Below are 25,446 nucleotides of genomic sequence, written 5' to 3' on the forward strand. Positions count from 1 at the left end.
CTGTCTCTAAAAAACAGAAACAATAAATCACACTCTGGGAAAGGCGCTATTCGTTGTTATGACCCACTCATAAACCCCTAGGTATTTGGCAGGGCAGGCATCTGTGGCCTTGGAGGCCCCTAGAATGCTATCCCAGGAAGATACTCCAAGGACCCAGACCCAAGGAGGCCAGTGTGGCTGTGGTTTGTGGCACGTGGTGCAGGAGAGACCAGGCTGGAGAGACCGGGAAAGGGAGGATGAGTGAGCTGGGGCCAGGCTGGAGAGGCCTCAAATGCCAGAACAAGGAGCTCAGACTTGATCCAGCTGGTGACGGGGAGCCCCCGGCGGGTATTAGAGCAGAGGAGTGATGAACTGAGAGCTGTGGTATGGGGTTTTCAACAGTCAGTGTGGGGCAGATGGAGAGGTGCAGAAAGGGGGTGATGAGGGTCTGCGGGGGGTGTGGTGTGGAAAGTGGGAGGGTGTAGAGAGAATCCATGAGGCAGCGGCGGGTCAGCGCTGGGGTTTGGGCCAGCAGACATGGAGGCAGACACGGGCAGTGCAAAAAAGGGCTCCCCACTATACAGATGAGGAAACTGAGATCCAGAGAGAGGAGAGTCAGGCCCAGAACCCGCACCTCCAAACACCCCTTGCAGGGTGCTTCCTTTTATTGTATGAGTCCCCACCTCCCATCCACTGGTTTACACAGGCCCAGAGAGGGGCAGGGACAGGCCCCGATCACACAGCCAATTCTGTCTCTTCCTGTAGCACCAGGAGACCTCCCCCTGTCTGCTTACAGGCCCACGGGATGAGCCTGCCCCAGGAGAGGTCAGGGGCAGGGGAGTAGGTGCCACTTCGGCTCTGCAGTGGCTAAAGACATCCAACATCCTTCAGGGTAACTTCAAGACGCTTTGGGACACAAAGGGGCACTTTCAGCTGGTCACGGAGCCCACGGTGCCCCCTGCGGCTGCTGATTTCGTTGTAAAAAGAAACAACCTCGCACTTTGGCAAACTCCCCTTTCTCCAAGCCTGCTCCGCACCCCCCAGTTTTATTTAACTTAATTGCTACACCAAATCCATGAGGCTGGAATTGTTATCCTTGTTTCACTGGGGAAGAAACAGAGCCTCAGAGAGGTTAAGGAACTTGCACGTGCTCATCCAGCAAATAGCCCATGTCAAATCCAGGTGGGTCCAAGTCACGTGGTTTCAAGGTTCCCCAAGTAGAGTGGACACTCACAGCAGGATCCGGTTAACAATGTAAGGCTGGTAGCCAGTGCCCAGTGACGATGCAGACAGGAGGCTTGTTGCTGCTCAGAGCAGGGGAGTTTCCCTTGAACTGGTGGGCACGAATGGTTCCTAGGAGGAGGAGAAGCTCAGACTGGGCCCTGAAGGAGGAGCAGGGCTTAGCTGGGGTGGGGCAGGGAAGAGCATGTTTTTATTTTTATTTTTTGAGATGGAGTCTCACTCTGTAGCCCAAGCTGGAGTGCAGTGGCACGATCTCGGCTCACTGCAACCTCTGCTTCCTAGGCTCAAACGATTCTCACGCCTCAGCCTCTCAAGTAGCTGGGATTACAGGCGCGTTTGCCACCACACCCAGGTAATTTTTTTGTATTTTTAGTAGAGACGGGGTTTCACCACATTGCCCAGGGTGGTCTCGAACTCTTGAGCTCAGGCGATCTGCCTGTCTCGGCCTCCCAAAGTGCTGGGAGTACAGGCGTAACACACCGCGCCCAGCCGAACACGGGGTTTTCAATCACCTTTTTGTACCTTGAAGCCTCTGCCCATCAGAACCCCGGAGCCAAGCAGCCGGGTATGTGCCTGTGACAGACCCATTCTAGGCGCATGGTGTGTGGCAGGTTCCCTAAGCCTCGGCCACATGTTGTTAGGACTGGAAAGGAACAAAATAGCACTAATTGGACAAAGGGTCTCTGATTCCAGTGGGTCCCTAATTCACTGGAGCCACCTCCCTGCCTCTGACTCCTTGAGAGTATTCACCTATGAATTTAGGAATTTTCAACTTTCTGTTCTGCCCACAACCCTGCCCTTTGGTGTGGGGCCCAAGGGATGGGGGACCCAGAGCGGGTGTTGCTAGGCTGACTGATGGCAGCCTTCAGAGGGAGTGAGACCACCCCTCCCTCACTCCTTCCCCGAACCTCTTCGCCACTGTTATGTTTTTTTTTTTTTTTTTCCAGACAATGTCTTGCTCCATTGTCCAGGTTGGAGTGCAGTGGAGCAATCTCGGCTCATTGCAAGCTCATCCTCCGGGGTACACGCCATTCTCCCGCCTCAGCCTCCCGAGTAGCTGGGACGACAGGCACCTGTCATCACTCCCGGCTAATTTTGTTTGTATTTTTAGTAGAGACAGGGTTTCACCGTGTTAGTCAGGATGGTCTCGGTCTCCTGACCTTGTGATCTGCCTGCCTTAGCCTCCCAAAGTGCTGGGATTACAGATGTGAGCCACTGCACCTGGCCACCATTACTGTTTTTTTTCTATCAAAAGCATTAACTTTGTGATGTCATGTGGTGTGGCGATGAAGGACCAGCCCCGGAGTCAGGCCATGTGGTTTGAATCTCAGCTCTGCTAGTCAGGTAGCCCGGGCTGGATTTCTTAATTTCTCAGTGCCTCCATTTCTTCATCTTTGAAATGGGGTTAGTAATAGTCCCCTTATATGAGATGCAACCATTATATGAGATGATGAACCACAAACACCGGCATGATGCCTGATTCTTACTGACAATGGCGACCACTTGCTGAACACCTATACATCACTACACGCCTGGCCTGACTTGGCTGGGCTCTAGAGCTTGGGCTCTTTTGGCCACAGTACTCTGTCTCCTGAGAGCACCTATGTCCTTTACTCCTGAAATATTTGAAATGTCAGGAAGACGAGACTTGTCCTTGGACAAGTGACAGAAGGCCAGGGCATGGCCAAGTTATCAGGATGCTCTCTCTCCTTCCAAATAGGGTTCCCCTAGACCACCTAGCCCCACTATGCTCTAAGAAAGAATCATTGTAATTCCAGCCTCCTTTCCTCCCCCTGGGCCCCTAAACATCTCCACCTGCTCCAGGTGCCCCACAGTCCGTGGCACGACCATCGCTATGTAAATGTCTGTGCAAATACCCTGGTGTCAAGCCACCAATTCTCCAGTGAGGCAGGACTACCTCCTGAGACCATCACTTCCCAGCCATGCGGCCCAGGGCAACGACCATCTGCTCCCTGTTCTTCCTGCTACGGGTCCTGGCTGAGCCGGCTAAAAATTCGGACTTCTACCTGCCTGGGGATTACCTCCTGGGTGGCCTCTTCACCCTCCATGCCAACATGAAGGGCATTGTTCACCTTGACTACCTGCAGGTGCCCATGTGCAAGGAGTGAGTCTCCAGTGTGGGGCTGGAAATGGCAATGGGGATGGGGTGGGAGGCCAGGTCTGGTCCTGTGGGTCCTTGGGAGCTAGGCCAGGACCAAGGGCTTAGAGCACTCCTCCCCATTCACTGCCAACCCCCTTATTCTATATCCATGCTCCTAGCCCTCAGGGAGGCCTCATACAACACGGGTTACCAAAATCTTTGACAATTGTGCTCTGAAACACTGAGACTTGGGTCATCTCAGTGTCATTTATTTTTTTTTAAATAGAGTTACAGAATGTTCAAATCTAGAGGGCTCTTAGAGGCGATCAAGACTGTTCTCACCCACTTTGGCAACTGGGGGACTCCCAATGGGTCCATGTAAAAGCCCATTTGAAATCCTTTGGGAGGCAGAATGTGATTTTTCTGTATCAAGTTCTCAGACTGCATCTTCCAAGGGCTGTGGCTGGGTGGGCAGGGGTGCTTTGGGGCCTAGAGGGGAGTTCCTCTTCCCCTACCTTCTCCATGAGCCCCTTGGGATGATGGCATCACTTGGAGATTGTGGCAGCTGGGTGCATCTGCATGTAAGCACAAAGGCTGGGACATAGAACCAGCCTGGGACTATAAAACAGTGACCTCTTGCAGAGAGGGTGAAGGTATTGTGGGAGACAAGGAGAAAGGTAGGACAGTGCAAAAGATGATTAAGGGTTGACTATAAGAAATGCATTATTGGCCGGGCGCGGTGGCTCACGCCTGTAATCCCAGCACTTTGGGAGGCCGAGGCGGGCGGATCACAAGGTCAGGAGATCGAGACCACAGTGAAACCTCGTCTCTACTAAAAATACAAAAAATTAGCCGGGCGCGGTTGTGGGCGCCTGTAGTCCCAGCTACTCGGGAGGCTGAGGCAGGAGAATGGCGTGAACCCGGGAGGCGGAGCTTGCAGTGAGCCGAGATCGCGCCACTGCACTCCAGCCTGGGCTGGGCGACAGAGCGAGACTCCGTCTCAAAAAAAAAAAAAAAAAAAAAAAAAAAAAAAAAAAAAAAAAAAAGAAATGCATTATTTATGAAATTGGGAAAGATTATATGCTGACTTGAGAATGGTGAAGGTGATGGCACCAGGCACAATGCTGGATTTTCTAATGCTTGTGACCATGGTGGGGAGTATAATGAAGGTGATGGTGATGAAAGTAATGGTGATGATGCTGACAATGTTGATAACAGTAATACTGGTGATGATGACAATGAGAAAAAGTATGATGGTGATGGTGATGATGATGGTGGTAACGGTGGTGATGATGGTGACAGTAGTGATGATGGCAGTGGTGGTAATAGTGTTGGTAATGATGGTACTGGCAGTGATAATGGTGATGATGATGATGGTTTTAATGATAGTGTTGGTGATGATGGTGATGGTAGTGATGATGGCGTTGGTGGTGTTGATAATAGTGATGCTGATGATGGTGCTGATGGTGGTGATGGTGTTAGTGATGGTGTTGGTGATTATGGCAGTGGTAGTGATGATGGTGATGGTGGTGTTGATGATAGTTTTGCTGATGATGGTGCTGATGGTGGTGATGGTGTTAGTGATGGTGTTGGTGATTATGGCAGTGGTAGTGATGATGGTGATGGTGGTGTTGATGATAGTGTTGGTGATGATGGTGCTGATGGTGTTAGTGATGGTGTTGGTGATGATGGTGATGGTAGTGATACTGGTGATGGTGTTAGTGATGGTATTGGTGATGATGGTGATGGTAGTGATGATGGTGATGGTGGTGATCGTAGTGATGCTGAAGATGGTGCTGATGGTGATGATGGTGTTAGTGATGGTGTTAGTGATGGTAGTGCTGATGGTGATAGGGTGGTAATAATGGTGATGCTGATAATGATGGTGCTGATGATGATGATGGTGATGATGGTGTTACTGATGGTGTTGGTGGTGGTAGTGATGGTGGTGGTGATGTTGGTGGTGATGGTGGAAATGGTGGTGGTGATGGCGATGATGATGTTGACAGTGGTGATAGTGGTGGTGATGGTGGTGGTGCTGATAGTGATGGTGATGGTGTTGATGGTGATGATGGTGGTGATGATTGTCACAAGGTTGTGGTGACAGTGATGGCCCTGGTGGTGATATTGGTAATACGGATAGTGGGTGATGATGGTGATAGTGGTCATGGTGTTAGTGATGGTGCTGGTGATGATGGCGATGATAGTGATGCTGGTGATGGTGTTAGTGATGGTGTTGGTCGATGATGGTGATGGTGGTGATCGTAGTGATGCTGATGATGGTGCTGATGGTGGTGATGGTGTTAGTGATGGTGTTGGTGATGGTAGTGATGATAGTGATGAGGGTGGTGGTGATGGTGATGCTGATAATGATGGTGCTGTGATGGTGACGGTGGTGAGGGTGTTACTGATGGCGCTGGTGATGGTAGTGGTGATGGTGATGGTGATGTGAAAATGGTGGTGGTGATGGTGGTGATGATGATGATGGTGGTGATAGTGATGGTGCTGATAGTGATGGTGGTCGTGGTGATGGTGATGATGGTGGTGATGATGGTCACAAGGTTGTGGTGACAGTGATGGCCCTGGTAATGATATTGGTAATACGGGTAGTGGGTGATGATGGTGATGGTGGTGATGGTGATGATGGAAGTTTTAGTGGATAATGGTGGTCACATTAGTGGACGTCAGTAGAGTGGCAATGGAGGTTATAGGGATGGTATTCATTATGGCCACATGGATAATAGTGTCAGTGGTGGCCATATGGGCAATGGTGATCCTAGAGATGTGGTATGGTGACAATGACATGGTGAAAATGCCGGAGTCTTCTGGAGTGGTTCCTTCTCAGTCAATGCCTTGGCTTTCCTGTGGCAGGGAGGAGGAGCAGACTGGTTCTCTTATCCCTCCCTTCTTCACTCTGGATCTGCTTCCATCTCATACTGCTGTGGCCCCTCCAGGTATGAAACGAAGGTGATAGGCTACAACCTCATGCAGGCCATGCGCTTTGCGGTGGAGGAGATCAACAATGACAGCAGCCTGCTGCCTGATGTGCTGCTAGGCTACGAGATGGTGGATGTGTGCTACGTCTCCAACAACGTCCAGCCGGTGCTCTACTTCCTGGCACAGGAAGATGACCTCCTTCCCATCCAAGAGAACTACAGTAACTACGTGCCCCGTGTGGTGGCTGTCATTGGCCCTGACAACTCCGACGCTGTCATGACTGTGGCCAACTTCCTCTCCCTCTTTCTCCTTCCACAGGTGAGGCTCCTGGGCCCTGGGGAGTGGGGCAGAGGAGTGGCTGTCTATAGGCCTCAGAGGCCACTTCTTCCAACAATCATGGGAGGTGATGATAGGACCAGAAGCAGGGTCAGGGCATTAGCCCAAATCTTGAGAAGACAGCCCAGCTTATGGAGTAAGGGCTCAGGCTTTGGAAGTGGGCAGATCTGGTTGTGCAACTTGGCACCGAGTCTTGGCCACAGTGAAGCCTTTGGCAAATCTCTTAACTCTTCTAGGCCTCAATTTCCTCACCTGTAAAGTGGGATGATAAGCGTTCCATCCCAGGACTATCTGAAGATTAGTGGTTCAACCTGTGTAAATTTCTAGCACACAGTAGGTGGTAAATAATGTTGTTTTATAAAGCATCTTACACAGGAATAAAAACTTGGAGTGCTTAGTGTTATTCTGTACAGCTGCCTAGCACAAGGTCTGCCTCACAGTAGGTACTCACGAAAGAGTGATTTGTATTACGACTATTATTATAACTATTATCATAATCATGATTGAAAGTGCCAAGTGCAGTACTGGTACAGGCTACATGTTCATTAAAGATCAGCTAGCAAAAAGCGTGGCACACAGTTAGGTAGTCACGAATATTGTGATTGTTACTGTTTAATGTTAGTACTTTTACATGAAGCATCTAGCTGAGGACTGAATTCATTCTTTCATTCATGTAACAGATATTTATTGAGCACCTACTATGTGCCAGGTACTGTTGTAGGTGCTGGGGTACAGCTGGCAACAACATAGAAATCATTGCCTTCATGGAGCTTCTCTTCTAGTGGGGAGAGACAGAAAATAAGTGCAAACAATAGGTGATGCAGGATGTTAGAGGTGAGAAGTGCAATGAATAAAATAAAAATGTGGGGGCTCTGGCACATCAGTGGAAAGGAGGGGTTGGTAGAGGGAGATTGCAATTTTCAACAGGGTGGTCAGGTGGGTCTCACTGACAATTGGGCAAAGACTTGAGGGAGGTGAAGGAATGAGGGAGCCATGAGGGACCTAGGATAAGAACATTCCAGGACGAGGGGTTAGCAAGTGCCAAGGCTAGGAGGTGCCTGGTGTGTTCGTGGAGCTAGATGAGCACAACTGGAGCCAGGGGGAGAGGAGAAGGAGATGAAATCAGACAGGTGTGCAGATAAATGATTGAGCACTTAGGGGCTCTTCAAGGACTCTGGCTTTTCCTGGGTGACGTTAGGAGCTATTGAGTTCTGAGAAGAGGAGTAAAGTGACCGGACGTGTGTGTGAGCAGGGTCACCGGGCTGCCATGTTAAGCTTAGGCTGCAGGGGAAAGGTGGGTGGGTAATGTTGCAGTGCAGGCCGGGGATGATGGTGGCTGGACAGGAGGGAGCGGGGAGCTGGTAGGCACTGGATGGATATATTTTAAAGGTAGAGCCAAGAGGATTTGCTGATGGATCCAGTGTGACCTGTGTGCGAAAGAAGAGTCAAGGACAACTCCAGAGTTTTTGGCCTGAGTCACTGGAACGATGGATTCATCATCAATCAAGATGGGGGAGGGTGTGGATGGAACAGGCTCAGAGGAGAACAAAGGTTCAGTTTCGATTTGTGAAGTTTGAGATGTCAGACAGGCAGTTGTGGTATGCATCTGAAGTTCAGGAGAGAAGTCCAGGCCAGGGCTATCTGCTGGGAGTTGTTGGTGTGGAAATGGGATATAAAGCCGTGAGGCTGGATGGGACCACCAAGGGAGGGGGAGAGCAGCTGGAGAAGAGGCAGGGACTGAAGCCTGAGCCCAGGGTCCTTTAAGATTAAGATGTCATAGAGAAGAGAAGGAACCAGGAAAGGAGATGGAACACTCTGTGACTTGGGAGGAAAACCATGGAGCCCTGGAGGCAGAAGGAAGAAACGTGGTTAGTTGCTGAGCCTGATGGTGATAAGGGGGAGGAGGAAAGTGCTGTGCCCAGTAAGAGTTTCTAGGTGATGGGGATGATGGCTATGTCATTTACCTAGCCCAGGATGTGGTTCTCACTAAAAGCCAGTGTGCTGATGACTATGAGGATGATGGTGTATGTGGCTTGGCCCAGAGCATGGTACATAGTAGGTGCTCAATAATCATGATGAGGCTGAGGTAAGGCACCTGGCCCTAGGGCCCGGCAAACAGTAGGTACTTATTGCATGGGGCTACCTGGGGACCACGATGCTTGACGATGGTGTAAACCACCTACCCTTGGGGTGGCTTGCACTAGGTGCTTCCCAAATGATGATGGTGGATACAGCCCTGGGGTGGGGGCAGAGCACCCAGTGGGGCACTCGCTCATGCCACGGCCCCTCCCCTCGCAGATCACCTATAGTGCCATCAGCGATGAGCTGCGAGACAAGGTGCGCTTCCCGGCCTTGCTGCGCACCGCACCCAGCGCCGACCACCACATCGAGGCCATGGTGCAGCTGATGCTGCACTTCCGCTGGAACTGGATCATCGTGCTGGTGAGTGGCGACACCTATGGCCGTGACAATGGCCAGCTGCTTGGCGATCGCCTGGCCCGGGGCGACATCTGCATCGCCTTCCAGGAGACACTGCCCACAGTGCAGCCCAACCAGAACATGACGTCAGAGGAGCGCCAGCGCCTGGTGACCATTGTGGACAAGCTGCAGCAGAGCACGGCACGCGTCGTGGTCGTGTTCTCACCCGACCTGACCCTGTACAACTTCTTCAATGAGGTGCTGCGCCAGAACTTCACGGGTGCCGTGTGGATCGCCTCCGAGTCCTGGGCCATTGACCCGGTCCTGCACAACCTCACGGAGCTGCGCCACATGGGCACCTTCCTGGGCATCACCATCCAGAGCGTGCCCATCCCTGGCTTCAGTGAGTTCCGCGTGCGAGACCCACAGGCTGGGCCGCCACCCCTCAGCAGGACCAGCCAGAGGTCTACCTGCAACCAGGAGTGTGACAGCTGCCTGAATGGCACCTTGTCCTTCAACAACGTTCTCAGGCTCTCTGGGGAGCGTGTCGTCTACAGCGTGTACTCTGCGGTCTACGCTGTGGCCCACGCCCTGCACAGCCTCCTCGGCTGTGACCACGGCACCTGCACCAAGAGGGAGGTCTATCCCTGGCAGGTGAGGGGGTGGCTGCCATAGAGACTGCAGGGCACCTCCATCCTCCTCTCTTGGGGTTCTGGGCAAATGGGTGTGAAAGGGCACGGGTATCCCATTCTTCCAGACACATAGCACTAGTCCTTCCTGATGCCAAAACAAAATTGCTTTTTAAATTAATTTAATGCTCACCATTCAAGATAGTAGTCTGTTCTTGGAGATTCAGGTGGAATTCACCAGAAGGAAATCCCACAGGCAGTGGGAACCACAGCCCCGCCGCCCTACCTCCCCCCGACCCAGTCTCTCCAGGGTTGAGAGCCTGGGACGAGCTTGTGTTTTCCTGTGGACCCTCTAAGGCCTTGCATTGCTTTTATGGATCTTCTTATTACCCTAGTTCTCTATCACCCTGGTTCAGACATAGACTTTAAATCTGTTCTTCTGGCTTAACACACACATCCACATCCACAGGCACACACAGAAACCCCCCCACCACGAAGCCTTCTGGGATATAGAAGGTTTCACTGAGGATCAGAGGAGCAGAGGGGATTTACATTAGAGATGCACACTTTATACTTTGCTATTGGAGATCTCTGTTCTTAAACGGTTCCTTGGCTTTTTCATAGTTTGGGGCCAGCCTCCCAGCCTGTTGCTTAGTCACTTCCCTAAACCCTGCCCATCTTCCCTCTTCGTTCTCCCCTTTCGCCACTTGCTAGATCCCTCTCCCATCTTCAAATAAGTGTTCACTTCTTTAACAGAACAAATTAGTTTGCTCTGAAGAAATGAGAAAGTTGCTCTTTCTCATTCTATTTAATTGTACCTCTCTATCCCATAATCTCAGATCCTAACCTTGCAACCATAAACACTTTTCTTTTAAAAGATTACACTTATTCTTTAAAAGGAATTCTGGTGCCAGCTGGTAAAAATACTGCCTATTGCTATATGTCCTGTTACATTAATAATATACATAATTATCATGGGTGCTTTACTGCTCTTTGAGTGCCTACTAGGCGCTGAATGCCTAGTATACATCACATCTAACTCATGACCCTCCTGTGAGGATAATCTACAGGTAGAAAAACTGAGGGACAGGAAGTCAAAGTGACTAGCCCGTGATCGCTCAGTGGTAAGTGGTGGACCCTGGTTTTGAACCCAGGTCTGGCCTATTCTGCTGTGGTTTTCCCACTTCACCTTCCAGGCATCCTCCCAGCTGCAACTGGCAGGAGCTATGATGAAAGACAGGTGACAGCAGAGACCAAAGGGCACCAATCATAGCAACCAGGATGTCCCATCCCTTTTGTTGAGCACCTACTATGTGCCAGGCCTGGGGGACCACCAACCCAGGAGGAGATGAGGACCGTTAAGAAGATCTGTCTGCCAAGCGCAGCAGGAAGTCAAAATTGCAGCTGTGCACGGGGCAGGGGCATCATCATGGTGGGAGAGGATCAGGGAAGGCAGGGCTGAAGTAGGGAGTGAACAGACACTGGACCTTCCAGGAGGAGACTGGGAGAGTGGTGGCCTGGCCACGTGGTCAGGCTCGAGTGGCAAAGACTGAGAGGTGACCCAAACTGCAGGTGATACTGGAGGACATCCAGTGCCAGGTGAAGGAGAGGGGGGTTTTGTCCAGAGGCAGCAGGAGTTCATAGAGCATTCCAAGCCCTGAGATGACGTTCTTGAGACAGCCCAACAAGCCAATTTAGAGCTGGGGTGGGGGATGATGCAGTCAAGTAGCAGGGAGCCCAGCCCACCCTATGTAGGCTTCACCCAGGGTCTCCACTGGCATAAACAGAGTCCTTGTGTGAATTAGAAAATGATACCCTTTTGTGCAGACACGTTAGACCACGATGCTCTTTGGCTTCGGATGGACGCAGATCTGTGGCAAGCGCATGACTTGGTGACCTGAGTCGGCTGGACTCCAGCTGTTCCTCCCAGTTGTCCTAACTGGACCCATTCTTGCAGGGCACAACCTGCAAAATGGTATGTGGTGTCCTTACTACCTCCCACCCTCCTTGCCAGGTCACACCACGACACTCTGTTTATTTTTGTTGTAACAGGTATCCCAAGTTGTGATTGTGTTGATATCCTTTGTTTGTTTATTGGCTATTCCCCACACCTCCCAAACAGAGGCCAGTGAGAGCAGGGACCCTGTCAATCCTTTCCAACGCCATATCCCAAGTTGCTGGCACTGGTCTGGCTTGGCGTTGCTTCTCAGTGAATATTGAATGGATGAATGAATGAATGAATGAATGGGTACTTATGTGCTGGACACTGTGTTCACCTCTTTACGTGAATTCTCAGTCATGCCCAGACAGACACTGTTGAGCAGATACTGTGACTACGTGGGTGCTCTCCCATACACAGGTGAAACTGAGGTTTAAAGAGGTGACAGGCACCCAGCTAGGGAGTGGCCAGGGGTGGTGATGAAATAGTGCTGGAGTAGTGGGGATGGGCACCACTGTGAGAGGTGAGGCAGAGAGAGAGGCCTCAGGGGCGATGAGAAGAGTTGGAGATGACACTGGGTGGATATGCTGCCCGTGGTGATGGTGGTGGTGGGGTCAGATCAGTGGGAGTCTGGGTAAATCCAGGCTGGCAAATTTGTGGCCATCCAGCAAAAATGCTCAGTAGACTAGCAGGGTGTGGTGGCTCACACCTGTAATCCCAGCACTTTGGGAGGCCAAGGCAAATGAATCATGAGGTCAGGAGTTCGAGACCAGCCTGGCCAACTTGGTGAAACCCCGTCTCTACTAAAAATACAAAAAATTAGCTGGGCATAGTGGAGGGCACCTATAATCCCAACTGCTCAGGAGGCTGAGGCAGGAGAATTGCTTGAACCCAGAAGACGGACATTGTAGTGAGCTGAGATAGCACCTGTGCACTCTAGCCTGGGCGAGAGAGTGAGACTCCGTCTTAAAAAAAAAAAAAAAAAATTCAGCCAGTCATTGAATCATAGAGGGTCAGGGTTGCGAGGTCTTCTCAGGTTCTGGTCCAATCCTTTTATTTCACAAATGGGGCCCTTGACAGTGGTCTGGCTCTTCCCCACACACCTCTCTCCACCCCTCTCCACCCCTCGGGCATCTCGGATATGGCCCACCTGTTCGTACGTTGTGAGGCAGGTGGCGGTGAGCTGGGCAGAGCTTAGCAATCAAACCTGGAATGGAATCCCAGCGCTGCCACTACTAGCTGTGCAAACCTGGGCACATTTAATATCTCTGAGCCTTGGTTTTCTCATCTGTTAAATGGAAGGAATCATATGTACCCTGTTGAGTTATTGAGGGCATTTGCAATCATGATGCAAATTACCTGGGGCAGCTAAGAGGCTGAATGTACTCCTCTTCTTCTTCTCTGACACCAAGTGCTGGCCTCAGGAGAGAGTGCGGGGCTGGAGAGGTGGACTTGAGTCTGCCTTAAATGTACAGCTTATGCTGGGGTAGGGGTGGGGCTAGATGGGGAAGGGAAGACAGGGTTCAGCCTGATGAGGGAACCCCAAGGTGCCCAAGCCCCTGCCAATAATAGTCTAGGCTCCCACCCACTCAGGACAATTACAAGGCCAGTGCTTTCTGACCCCTTGGGGGTGATATCTTGGATCCCTCCAGTCCCAGGTGCTCAACCCTGCTTGGGCAGGTCACTACAGAGGTGCAACATGGACACCCAGGACCTGACTCCCAGGGGCCTCCGCCATCCTGATCCTCATCCTCAGGCGGACCACCTAGTTGGAGCCTCCTTCTTCTTGGTGCGAAGGACCATTGCCCTTGGGCCTAGCAACCTGTGCACATTCCAAAGAGTCCTTCTGAATCAGGACCTCTCCCGCCGGGCAGGGAAGAGCGAAGGCCAGGACCGGACTCCCTTGGCTACCTGTCTGTGTGTCTGTCAGTCCCTGAGGCCAGGTCAGCCCTAAAGGTGTAGCCGAATGGACACTCCCATTTATGGAAGGAAAATCTAGGAGCGAGGTCCATGGGATATTTGAGCTGAAGTCCTTTCAGCGTTAGCCCAGCAAGGTTCAGAAACTTGCTCAGAGTCACACAGCAAATTGCGGACAGAGCTGGGACTGGACTTTAGGTTGGAGGATGCCCACCTCAAAGTGTGCTCTAGTTTGTCCCAGATGCTGCCTACTGAGAGCGATGGGGGGCTGGGGAGAGACTGAAATGAGAGCTGATGCTAAGGTCTGGGGAGACAGGAAGGACCCAGGGATCAGGGGAGATCCCAACTGACCTTTGCAGGTGACAGAGACAGTGGACTCTGTGCCTCATCTCATGTATTGGGTTCCAGAGGGATGACTGAGGTAACTTCCAGGGAAAAGGAATTCTATTAGCACCTTGGTAGAAGTGATTCCTGTCTCAGGCTCTGCTCTAAGTCCCTAACATAGATGAACCTATTTTTTTTTTATAGTTTTTATTGCTCCTACTTTGCAGAAGAAGAAACAGGTTCAGAGAGGTTAAGCAACAGGCCCAAGGTCTCACAGCAAGAGGCAGAGCTGAGGCCTGAACCCAGATATATCTGATTCCAGAGCAGAGCTCTCAGCCACTGACTCCTAAACTGCCACCTTTTTGGAGATTTATTGCCTCCATATTACCGAGTTGGAAATCAAGGCTAGTGGAATGGTAGAATCTTTCCCAGGCCCAGGAAAAATTCTGGCTCGGTTCTGATGCTAGCTCCACTTCCCTTCCCTCTGACCCTGCCAGCTGCTTAAGGAGATCTGGAAGGTCAACTTCACTCTCCTGGACCACGAAATCTCCTTCGACCCTCAAGGGGACATGGCTCTGCACTTGGAGATTGTCCAGTGGCAATGGGGCCTGAGCCAGAATCCCTTCCAGAGCGTCGCCTCCTACTACCCCCTACAGCGACAGCTGAAGAAAATCCAAGACATCTCCTGGCACACCATCAACAACACGGTCAGCCAGGGGGCCTCGTGGGTGGGCAGGCCGGGGGTGGGGCCTGGTGGGTGGGCGGGGCCGGGGGCGGGGCCTGGTGGGTGGGCAGGCCTGGGGCGGGGCCTGGGGCTCATGCTGGAGTTGCTAGGGCTGTTTTCATTATGGACAGAGACTAGAGATTCTTTATCAATTGCTGGGAGATTCTTTATCGATTGCTGTGGGGGATGTCTGTTTGTGGGTGTATAGTCTGGGGTCCTTTCATTCCCCCATTCATTGGGAACTGTGTCTGTTTAGGGCTTTCTAATTTCCCAGGAAGAGGGGCTCAGGGGCCTCTACAAAGTAAACATTCACTGAACATGTGTGTGCCTGGCTTGGTGCTAAGGATTTCAATTCTCACATCAAGCCTGGGGCAGTGGTCCCCAACCTTTTTGGCATCAGGGACCGGTTTTGTGGAAGACAATTTTTCCATAGACTGGGAGGAGGATAGTTTCTGGATGATTCAAATGCATTACGCCTGTGTGCTTTGTCTCTATTATTATTGTTATATATAATTGTGATATATAATGAAATAATTGTACAACTCACCATAATGTAGTATTAATGGGAGCCCTGAGCTTCTTTTCCTGCAACTAGACAATCCCATCTAGGGGTGATGGGAGACAGTGACAGATCATCAGGCATTAGATTTTCATAAGGAGCACACAACCTGGATCCCTCACATGCACAGTTCACAATAGGATTTGTGCTCCTGTGAGAATCTAATGCAGAGGTTGATCTGACAGGAGGTGGAGCTCAGGCAGTAATGTGAGCGATGGGGAGCAGTTGTAAATACAGATGAAGCTCTGCTCTTGCTCACCTACTGCTCACCTCCTACTGCATGGCCAGGTTCCTAACAGGCCACGGACTGGTACTGGCCTGTGTCCCAGGGATTAGGGACCTCTGCTTTATCAATAACTGCTAGGATCTCTATTCGTGGGTATACAATCTGGGGTCCTGTCCTTCCCCCATTGATTGGGAACTATGCATGTTCAGGGCCTTCCAGCTCCCCAGGAAGAGGGGTTCAGAGACCTCTGCAAATTAAGCACTCACTGGACATGTGTGTGCCAGGCCTGGTGCTAAGGACTTCAATTCTCATATCAACCCTAGGGCATAAATGCTACCATTCTCTCCATTTTATAGGTTAGGAAACTGAAGGCACCGAGAGGTTGTGTGACCTGTCTGAGACCACACAGTTAGTCCGTGGTGGAGGTTCTCTGTATACAGCATACAGCTAGTCTGTGGTGGCGGTTCTCTATATACAGCATTCAGGCTAAAGCCTGTGATATGGCTTGGCTCTGTGTCCCCACCCAAATCTCATCTTGTAGCTCCCATAATCCCCACATGTTGTGAGAGGGACCCAGTGGGAGATAATTGAATCATGGGGGTGAGTCTTTCCTGTGCTGTTCTCCTGATAGCAGATAAGTCTTACAAGATCTGATGGTTTTAAAAATGGGAGTTTCCCTGCACAAGCTCTCTCTGACTGCTGCCATCCATGTAAGACATGACTTGCTTCTCCTTGCTTTCTGCCATGATTGTGAGGCCTCCCCAGCCCTATGGAACTGTAAGTCCATTAAACCTCTTTCTTTTGTAAATTGTCAGGTCTTGGGTATGTCCTTATAAGCAGCTTGAAAGTGGATTAATACAGCCTATCATTGGATACTCTTGTTTTAGTATGGTAGCTGTGCCTTCAACTGAGTCTGACATCTGTCAATCTAAAGATCCATTATTTTACCCTCTTTAGAGAATAGACCATCAGAATTCTGCTGGAGTAGGAAGGGATAGAGACCTACCTTGTGGAGTTGGGGAGGGGATCTAGGGATCGAAAAGCTTCTGGAAGAGCCTTCATCACTATCCTTTGCTAATACCCTGCACCCTCTTCCCCCCAATCCCCGACAGCACACTCTATCCCCAGTTGCAGAGGTACCTGAGGCTGTGCATTTCTGAGTGCCTTGAGGATTTTTGTGGAGTATATTAGGGTGGTGTCTGTGTTAGTTTCCTGGGGCTGCCATAACAAAGTATCACAGACTGGGGTGGGTGGGGAGCTTAAACAGATGAAATTTATTGTCTCACAGTTCTGGAGGCTGGAAGTCCAAGATCAAGGTGTCAGCAGGGTTGGCTCCTTCTGAGAGCTGTGTGGTAGAATATGTTCTAGGCCTCTCCCCCAGCTCCTGGTGGTTTGCTGGCACTTATTGATGTTCCTTGACTGTAGATGCACCACCTGTATTAGTCCGCTCTTGAATTGTTACAAAGAAATGCTAGAAACTGGGTAATTAGAAAAGAGGTTGAATGGGCATACGGTTCTGCAGGCTGTACAGGAAGCATGATGCTGGCATCTGCTCAGCTTGTGGGGAGGCCTTAGGAAACTTACAGTCATGGTGGGAGGCAAAGGGGGAGCCAGCTTTTCACATGGCTGGAGCAGCAAGAGAGAGTGAAGGAGGAGGTATCACACACATTTAAACGACCACATCTCACAAGAACTTACTCACAGTCAGGAGGAGAGTGCCAAGAGGATAGTACTAAACAATTCTTGAGAACTCTATCCCCATGATCCAATCACCTCCCAATCACCTCCCACCAGGACTCACCTCCAACATTGGGGATTACAACTGGACATGATATTTGGGTGCAGACACAGATCCAAACCATATCACCACCCCATCTCTGCTTTCACCTTCAGGTAGTGTTCTCCATGTGTCTGTCTCATAAAAGGGTGTTTCTCATTAGTTAGTCATTAGTTAGTCATTAGTTAGTCATTAGTTATGACTTCATCTTAACTAATTATATGACTATGTTCCTGCAATGACCCTATTTTTGAATAAGGTCACATTCTGGGGTCCTGGGGACTAGGTCTTCAAGCAGGATATAGTTTAGCCCATAACACTGTCTTAACTTGGGTTTCTCCCAGAAAGCAGAGCCTGAGATAAGGGCTTATGTGCAAAATATTTATTCCAGGACATGATACATGGACAGGAACAGGAGTGGGAGACTGGGAAGAGTTCCACAGGGAAGAGGGAAAGTTGGTGCAAGAGAACAACCTCAAGCCAGACACTACTCTGAGCAACTGGAGGTCAATCTTACTGGGACCTCCCGAAGAGCTACCTTAGCATTGTCTCCCAGAGATGGGTGGTAGTAATCCACTAGCTCCCATTGCCTGGTGGTCGGGGGTTGCTCTGTGGGGTGTTAGCTCCAGAGGTCTCCCATGGGCATTTCATACGGCAGCCTTAGGGCAGAACACAAGACAGAGCTGTGTAGCCAAGGCCAGGTGCTGACAAATGGCATTTGCTTGAAATTGGTGACTGCAGCAATGGCTGGAGTAAACAGTGGGTAGAGAAAATATGAGGCAGGCCACAGAGAGGTCCATTTCTTGTTCCACTCAGTGGCTTTCCATGAGCCTGGGGAGTCACAGACTTTTTAGACTTTTTAGAGCAGCAGCCAGCTCAGTCTCTAACAGAGAGCTGTTTGGTAGACTTAGCCACAGCCCAAGGTTGTCACTGATATTCATCTCTCTCTTCCACCGACCATTCTGGATTTCTTCACTCCCAGCCAGCATTTGGCTGCTCTCAGTCACTTGCCTGGGTGGTGATCCAGACCTACCTCCCCAAGGTTTCTGGGCCCTTAGTTGCCTTGCCTTTCTGCGCTGTGCCTGCTGCAGATCCCCACCAGCAGGTGCACTGGGATTGAAGCACCCAGGGTTGCCAGACCTACTCCTTGGGTGCCGGACCTACTCCTTCCTACTCCACTCGTGTAGCAACCACCTCAGCTTTACCCACAAATCCAGGTCAGTTACCTCTTCCTTTCTTGACCTTCTCATTCACTGGCATGAGGACCCCAAAATGACCACATGGTAATCATAGAGCCCTATAGTGTCTGCTGGTGGAAGTATTCCCCCTTTGGGGACCAGAATCTCTATTCCAGCAAAGTCTAAGATTGTAGAGAGGAGAAGCACCAATGCTGCAATGGGCCCATGAGAATAATGGTGCATGTAACCAAACTTTCTGGTTGCTGGATACACATATTCTAGCTGTTGGGGCCACAACATATACACAAGCCATTCATTCAAAACTTCATCTTAAAGGGCAGTGTCCCCACCTTGCAGGGCATTCTGAAGATGGTACCTTAGCTGAGCTTTTAGTATGCCATCTCATCCCCTGGTTAGATAGGATACTTCTGGGTAATGTGGTATATGTTAGGATCAGTGGAGCCTCTGATCACGTGCCCATGTCACACCCCTTTACCATGAAGTTGACTCCTGATCTGAGGTGATATGGTATCCTGCATCAGTAAATCATTTGCTCTGGAAGCCCTCAGAAGGTGATGCTGCACTGAAATCAGGGAAGGAAAATTCTTATGAGGTTGAAACACTGCTTCTTCCAGAGAGAAAAGGATCTGATGTAATAGATCTTTCAGCAGTTGGTTGGCTGGTCTCTTTGAAGAATTGTGCCAAGTCAAGGGCTCAACATGGGTCTCTGATGCTGGAATGTTAGGTGTTCTGCAATGGCAGTAACTAGGTCAGCCATGATGAGAGGAAGCTCAAGTGAGAGGAAGCTCAAACTGTTGGGTTCATACCTGTAGCCTCCATCCCTGACATCATGGCTACTCTGTGCAGGCCCTGGGGTGGCTGAGGACAGAAGCCAGCTGACCTCTGTTGGACAAGTCCTCCTCTTCCTCCTCCTCTTCCTCCTCCTCCTTCTCCTTCTCCCTCTCCTTCTCCCCCTCCTCTTCCTCCTCCTCCTTCTCCTTCTGCTGCTGCTTCTTTTTTTTTTTTTTCTGAGACAATCTTGTTCTGTTGCCCAGGCTGGAGTGCAGTGGTGCAATCTTGGCTCACTGCAACCTCCGCCCCCAGGGATCAAGTGATTCTCCTGCCTCAGCCTCTCAAGTAGCTGGGATTATAGAAGTGCACCACCACACCTGACTAATTTTTGTGTTTTTAGTTGAGACATGGTTTCGCCATGTTGGCCAGGTTGGTCTGGAACTCCTGACCTCAATTGATCTTCTGATCTCGGCCTCCCAAATTGCTGAGATTACAAACATGAGCCACGGTGCCTGGCTGGGACAAGTCAACCTTTCAATCTGGTTTCTATTACTCTGTGTTTGCTCTCTGGTTTGCATTAACATGAGACACAGAGATCTTCATGCTTTGTGCTCACTCTCATGGATCCATTCATATACCTTTCCCCAAGCAACCTTGTCTCCATTCTTCCACTCTTGCTCCTTCCAGGCCCCTGAACAACCAGCCAAGCTATTCCATAAGTCCAGGATCTCAGGAATATCCATCCTTCCGGACATCTCTCCATCCACACAAAGCAAACAACCAAGTGTTCTGCTTGCACATCTCTACAAACAGGCAGTATCTCCCATCATTACTGTCCTTCAGGATTCACCCTGAAGAAAGCTTTGTATCCCTGAAAAAAGCTTAGTATGGCAGCAGTCCACTGTCAGCTCACATTAACATATCAAACCAACCTACTTGTGAATCATTCCTGAATGTTCTCCTCTATTTATTTGTCATAAAGAATCTCTCCATAAGGTCTTATGTGTGATTTGAGGGAGAGGCATTTGTTATAAGAGAAATAGATACAGGAGTCACGATAATTGATTTAAGAAATTTACTTGGACCCACTGGCGCTTCTTGGATACCATTTCCCTTATATGAAGACTTGCTTTTATTCCTGCCTCTCTACAAGACTCTGTGAATCTGATAGTCACTTGATGTCCTGGGGTCAGGTACTCAGTTTCCATAATGGCCCAGCAGGACTCCAAGAGTTGATTTTCAAGTAGTGAGTAGCATGTTGTGTAGAAGGCATGGCATTGTTGCATCTCTCTCTTAGGGCTTACCAATTCTTATAAGCATAGATAACTCAAACATCATCACATCTCCTCGATCGTGTGGCCCCAGTGGCAGGATCTTTTACACAGAAGCCAGGGCCTTCTTCAGAGTCATTCTCTGGACCTGTTACCTTCTGCCTTGAAACTGAAACCCTTCTGAATCACCCGATAAATGGGTTGGAGCAGTATTTTCAGGAGCAATTTATGTTGTCCCCCAAATCTAAAGAGGTTCACAAAGTGCCATACTTTCATGGTAGCAGGAGTAGGGTGGATGACTTGTCTATATCTTAGAATGGATGTCCTGGCATTCTCTGTACCGTTAGCCTCCTAAAAACATCACCAATGTGACAGCACCCCCAACCCCAAGTTTTGAATCTTTGTAAGGTTTATCTCCAACCCTCTGGCATTCATAGGTCTTACTTGGATATAAAAGTCCTTGCTACTTTCTACTAACCAGGTCCAATTACCATGGTGTCATGAATATCATAGACCGGCATGATATTCTGCAGAATGTCAAGATGAACAACTTTCCTGTGGACTACGTTGAGATCGAGAGTGAAAGAGTAAACTCTGTGATAAGATAGTGAATGCTAGTGATTTGATAAGATAGTGAGTGTTAATGATGTAACATCTTTCTTCTTTTTAAACACAGATGTTTATAATAATAAATTTCCCTCTTAAGTATTGTTTTCACTGTACCCCATTAATTTTGGTACATTTTTAAAATTTTTTATTTTTATGATAAAAGACATATAACATTTACCAATTTATTTTTAAGCATACATTTCAGTGATGTTAAGTATATTAACGTTTTTGTGCAACAGATCTCTAGAACTTTTTCATTGTGCAAATTTCTAACTATTCCCATTGAGCAACTCCGCATTTCTCCCTTCCTCCAGCCTCTGGCAACCATCCTTCTACTTTCTATTACTATGAGTTTGACTACCTTAGATACCTCCTATAAGTAGAATCATATAGTATTTGTCTTTTTGTGGGGTTATGTTGCGTTTTTATTTTCATTAATTTCAAGGCATTTTCTAATTTCCCTTGTGAATACTACTTTGATCTATTGTTATTTAAGGGTATGTTGTTTCATTTCCACGTATCTATGAATTCCCCAAATTTCCTTCTGTTATTGATTTCTATTTCATTAGATTGTTGTTGGAGAACATACCTGTTATTATTGTAGTCCTTTCAAGTTTATTAAAACTATGTTTACTATTTGCTATAAATAAATAGCAATCGTGTCAGAGGCCAAAATTTTCTCCAATGTCTCCCATTTTATCTTTGGTTTTCCCTAGATATTCCTTCTTTTTTTTTTTTTTTTTTCTTTTTTTTTTTTTTGAGACGGAGTCTCGCTGTGTCTCCCAGGCTGGAGTACAGTGGCGCGATCTCGGCTCACTGCAAGCTCCGCCTCCCGGGTTTACGCCATTCTCCCGCCTCAGCCTCCCGAGTAGCTGGGACTACAGGCGCCCGCCACCTCGCCCAGCTAGTTTTTTTTTTTTTTTTTTTTGTATTTTTTAGTAGAGATGGGGTGTCACCGTGTTAGCCAGGATGGTCTCGATCTCCTGACCTTGTCATCCGCCCGTCTCGGCCTCCCAAAGTGCTGGGATTACAGGCTTGAGCCACCACGCCCGGCTGATATTCCTTCTTAAATGCAGTCTCAGCCTTGCAGTTATTTCGGCTGTATCCCTTGATTGACGTGGTGGTGAGATAGAGGGGAAGTGTTCTGTAATCCTGTGATTAGGTCTCAATCTTTCAATAAGCCTGTGCCCCAGAACTGTGACCTTCATAAGTGCTTCTCACCCCACCCCCTTAGGTAAGACAAGAAGGCTAGAGAGGGCTGGAGTTGGGATTTTCTCTTTTCCCATGTCAGTTAAGTTCTGGTAAAATTCACATCAGTTGGGTTCTGGTAAAATAGTTTCCCTTGAGGAAAGGCATTTGTTAAGCAGAACAGAATGCTCTGAGCATATTTCAAAATGGCTCCTTTCCTGCTAGAAGCATGAGGGTTTTTTTTTTTCCCTACAGTTTCTACCCCAAAAACATAGGGGGCTCCTAGACTTCCTCCCCTGAACATCCTGCTGGTTGGAGAGGGGAGGAGGCCCCCAGAATGTGGGAAAAGAGGACTCAGGGTCTCTTGCCCTCCCCCCTCCAGATCCCTGTGTCCATGTGTTCCAAGAGGTGCCAGTCGGGGCAAAAGAAGAAGCCCGTGGGCATCCACATCTGCTGCTTCGAGTGCATCGACTGCCTTCCCGGCACCTTCCTCAACCAGACTGAAGGTATGATTCGCGGGCCGAGCACTCCTGCCCTGCCCCTGCCCCGCCCGTGGAGTCTCTAGGGCTTGTCTCCTTTGGCAGGGTCTCTGGAGTCTCCCCCAGGGGGTGTGAATGTCCAAAGCCCAGGGACCTGATCTGATTCCTCTTGTATCCCCCCAATACCTGGTGTAGAGCAAAATCCTCCGTACAGGCTGCTTCAGAGAGGGAGGGAGAAGGGAAGCGCCAACACTCCCCCAAGCCGGACTGCAGCTCATCCTACTCCACACACACATAGCCCGGGGCCCAGGGAGCCAGGCTGGGGAACACCCACTGGATGAATGAATGAATGAATGAATGAATGAATAGTGTTTGCAATAGGAGGAAAGTTTCTGGAAGACAGGGAAGACACTCTCTCATTTATCCCTCTGGCTTCCCAAGTGCCTAGCATAGCTCAAAGCATAGCCTGGTTGCTCAGTGGGTGCTTGTGGAATGACTTCCTTGATGAGAAGAATGATCATTTCTCCCCGTAGAACATAAAATCTAGGAATGTGCAGACAACGTCACCTCGGTCCACATTAGTGTTTAGCACAGTTCAGAGTTGGAGCTCAATTTTTTTTCATGGCTTCATGTAAATTACATGGATGAAGACATTTACCAATACAAGTATTTTATATGTACCTAGCAGACCACAGGACACAGAGGAGGTGGTGAACGAGTTTGTGGAATGATTTCATTGGCCTTCCTCCCACAGTCAGTCAAAAGCAGGGAGGTGAGGGCTGGGTTTTATCCATCTCTCTGTGGCCTTCCACCCCAGGTCCCTATCACAATGGATGCTGCTCAAAAACACATGTATTGAATGCATTCTTTGAGTAAATAGTTGAATGCCTCTCACACCAGAGGGTGAGGTCTTGGAAGGGAGGAACTATAGTTGGTAGGCTCTGGGTCAAGGAGACCTGGGTTCAAATCCTGCCTCTCTAACTTGCTGACTTCGGGCAAGTTACTTAACCTGGCTGAGCCTTGGTTTCCTCATCTGTGAAATGCAGTTGCTGTGAGGATTTGATGAGCCAATGCACATAAGAGACTTGAGGAGTATTGGCTGTGAATGCAAGGGTTGCCCTTGCTGCTCTCTCTCCATCCCTGGGGCCTGGCCCTGTGCAGGGCTGGGAGGATGCAGGTGCTTGGGAGACGGGCTTGGCTAATGGGAGTCGCTGTGGGCTTTTGCAGATGAATATGAATGCCAGGCCTGCCCGAGTAACGAGTGGTCCCACCAGAGTGAGGCTTCCTGCTTCAAGCGGCGGCTGGCCTTCCTGGAATGGCATGAGGCACCCACCATCGTTGTGGCCATGCTGGCCGCCCTGGGCTTCCTCAGCACCCTGGCCATCCTGGTGATATTCTGGAGGCACTTCCAGACGCCCATGGTTCGCTCAGCTGGGGGCCCCATGTGCTTCCTGATGCTGACGCTGCTGCTGGTGGCATACATGGTGGTCCCGGTGTACGTGGGGCCGCCCAAGGTCTCCACCTGCTTCTGCCGCCAGGCCCTCTTTCCCCTCTGCTTCACCATCTGCATCTCTTGTATCGCCGTGCGCTCTTTCCAGATCGTCTGTGTCTTCAAGATGGCCAGCCGCTTCCCGCGCGCCTACAGCTACTGGGTCCGCTACCAGGGGCCCTACGTCTCCATGGCGTTTATCACGGTACTCAAAATGGTCACTGTGGTGATTGGCATGCTGGCCACAGGCCTCAATCCCACCACCCGTATTGACCCCGATGACCCCAAGATCATGATCGTCTCCTGCAACCCCAACTACCGCAACAGCCTGTTCTTCAACACCGGCCTGGACCTGCTGCTCTCAGTGGTGGGTTTCAGTTTCGCCTACATGGGCAAGGAACTGCCCACCAACTACAACGAGGCCAAGTTCATCACCCTCAGCATGACCTTCTATTTCACCTCATCTGTCTCCCTCTGCACCTTCATGTCTGCCTACAACGGGGTGCTGGTCACCATCATGGACCTCTTGGTCACTGTGCTCAACCTCCTGGCCATCAGCCTGGGCTACTTTGGCCCCAAGTGCTACATGATCCTCTTCTACCCGGAGCGCAACACGCCCGCCTACTTCAACAGCATGATCCAGGGCTACACCATGAGGAGGGACTAGTGCCACCCGGTGGTGTCTGGGAGGGAGGGAGGGCCACGGCGTTGGGAGGTGGAGGCCAGAGGTCTTCCCTGGCTGGTTCAACTCCAGAAAGAAGCAGGGAAGGCATCCCCGACTATTCCCACCTTGCCCTGGTTAATAATTTAGCATTCCTTGGAGGTCCTTTGCATCTGGGCCATTTTTACCCACTTAGTGATGGGTGTCTTAAAACATCCACACTTCATTGCTTTCCCTTGACCTATTTTACACGCCAGGCACTGCCATCTTCTAGGAAAAAAAACCACCCAAGGTGACCTATTGGTCTCCAAGGACAAAGTCTCATTTAGTAGCCTATAGCTGCCATCTGGCGGTCGCAGTGGGCACCTGCGGGTTGCAGCTCATTCCCTCACTCATGTTCAAGGCAAAGGGAGGCCTTGGGTGCGCTGGGCTGGGTGCCCTGGGCTGGGTGGGCTGGGCTGGTCCAGGGTTGGTGTGGGCGGGTGGGGCCTGCGGGTCAGCACGTGAGCTCGGATAGTGCAGCCATGGCTCCATTTGGTAGCTGTCTCACATGTCCATTTCCTTTCCTTATTCCCGAAGCGCTTGGGCCCAGGTCCCTGGGTTATCTCTAAGGGATGGCCAGGCATAGCGTGCTTCCCAAATGCTTGTGAATAAACCTCACTTGGGTGAAA

General features: G+C 50.0%; 1 protein-coding gene across 1 annotated transcript; it reads left to right on the top strand.

The window, feature by feature from the left end:
- The first annotated feature begins 1,863 nt into the window (after positions 1-1,863).
- TAS1R2 (taste 1 receptor member 2) lies at positions 1,864-25,446 on the top strand. Its single transcript, XM_015441858.3, has 6 exons — positions 1,864-3,346; positions 6,277-6,577; positions 8,894-9,667; positions 14,320-14,529; positions 22,529-22,652; positions 23,853-25,446. The coding sequence occupies exons 1-6, from the start codon at positions 3,165-3,167 to the stop codon at positions 24,779-24,781; spliced, it is 2,520 nt and encodes an 839-aa protein (XP_015297344.3). The 5' UTR covers positions 1,864-3,164; the 3' UTR covers positions 24,782-25,446.

This window comes from Macaca fascicularis, chromosome 1 (genome assembly GCF_037993035.2).
Source record: "Macaca fascicularis isolate 582-1 chromosome 1, T2T-MFA8v1.1".
Taxonomy (NCBI): domain Eukaryota; kingdom Metazoa; phylum Chordata; class Mammalia; order Primates; family Cercopithecidae; genus Macaca; species Macaca fascicularis.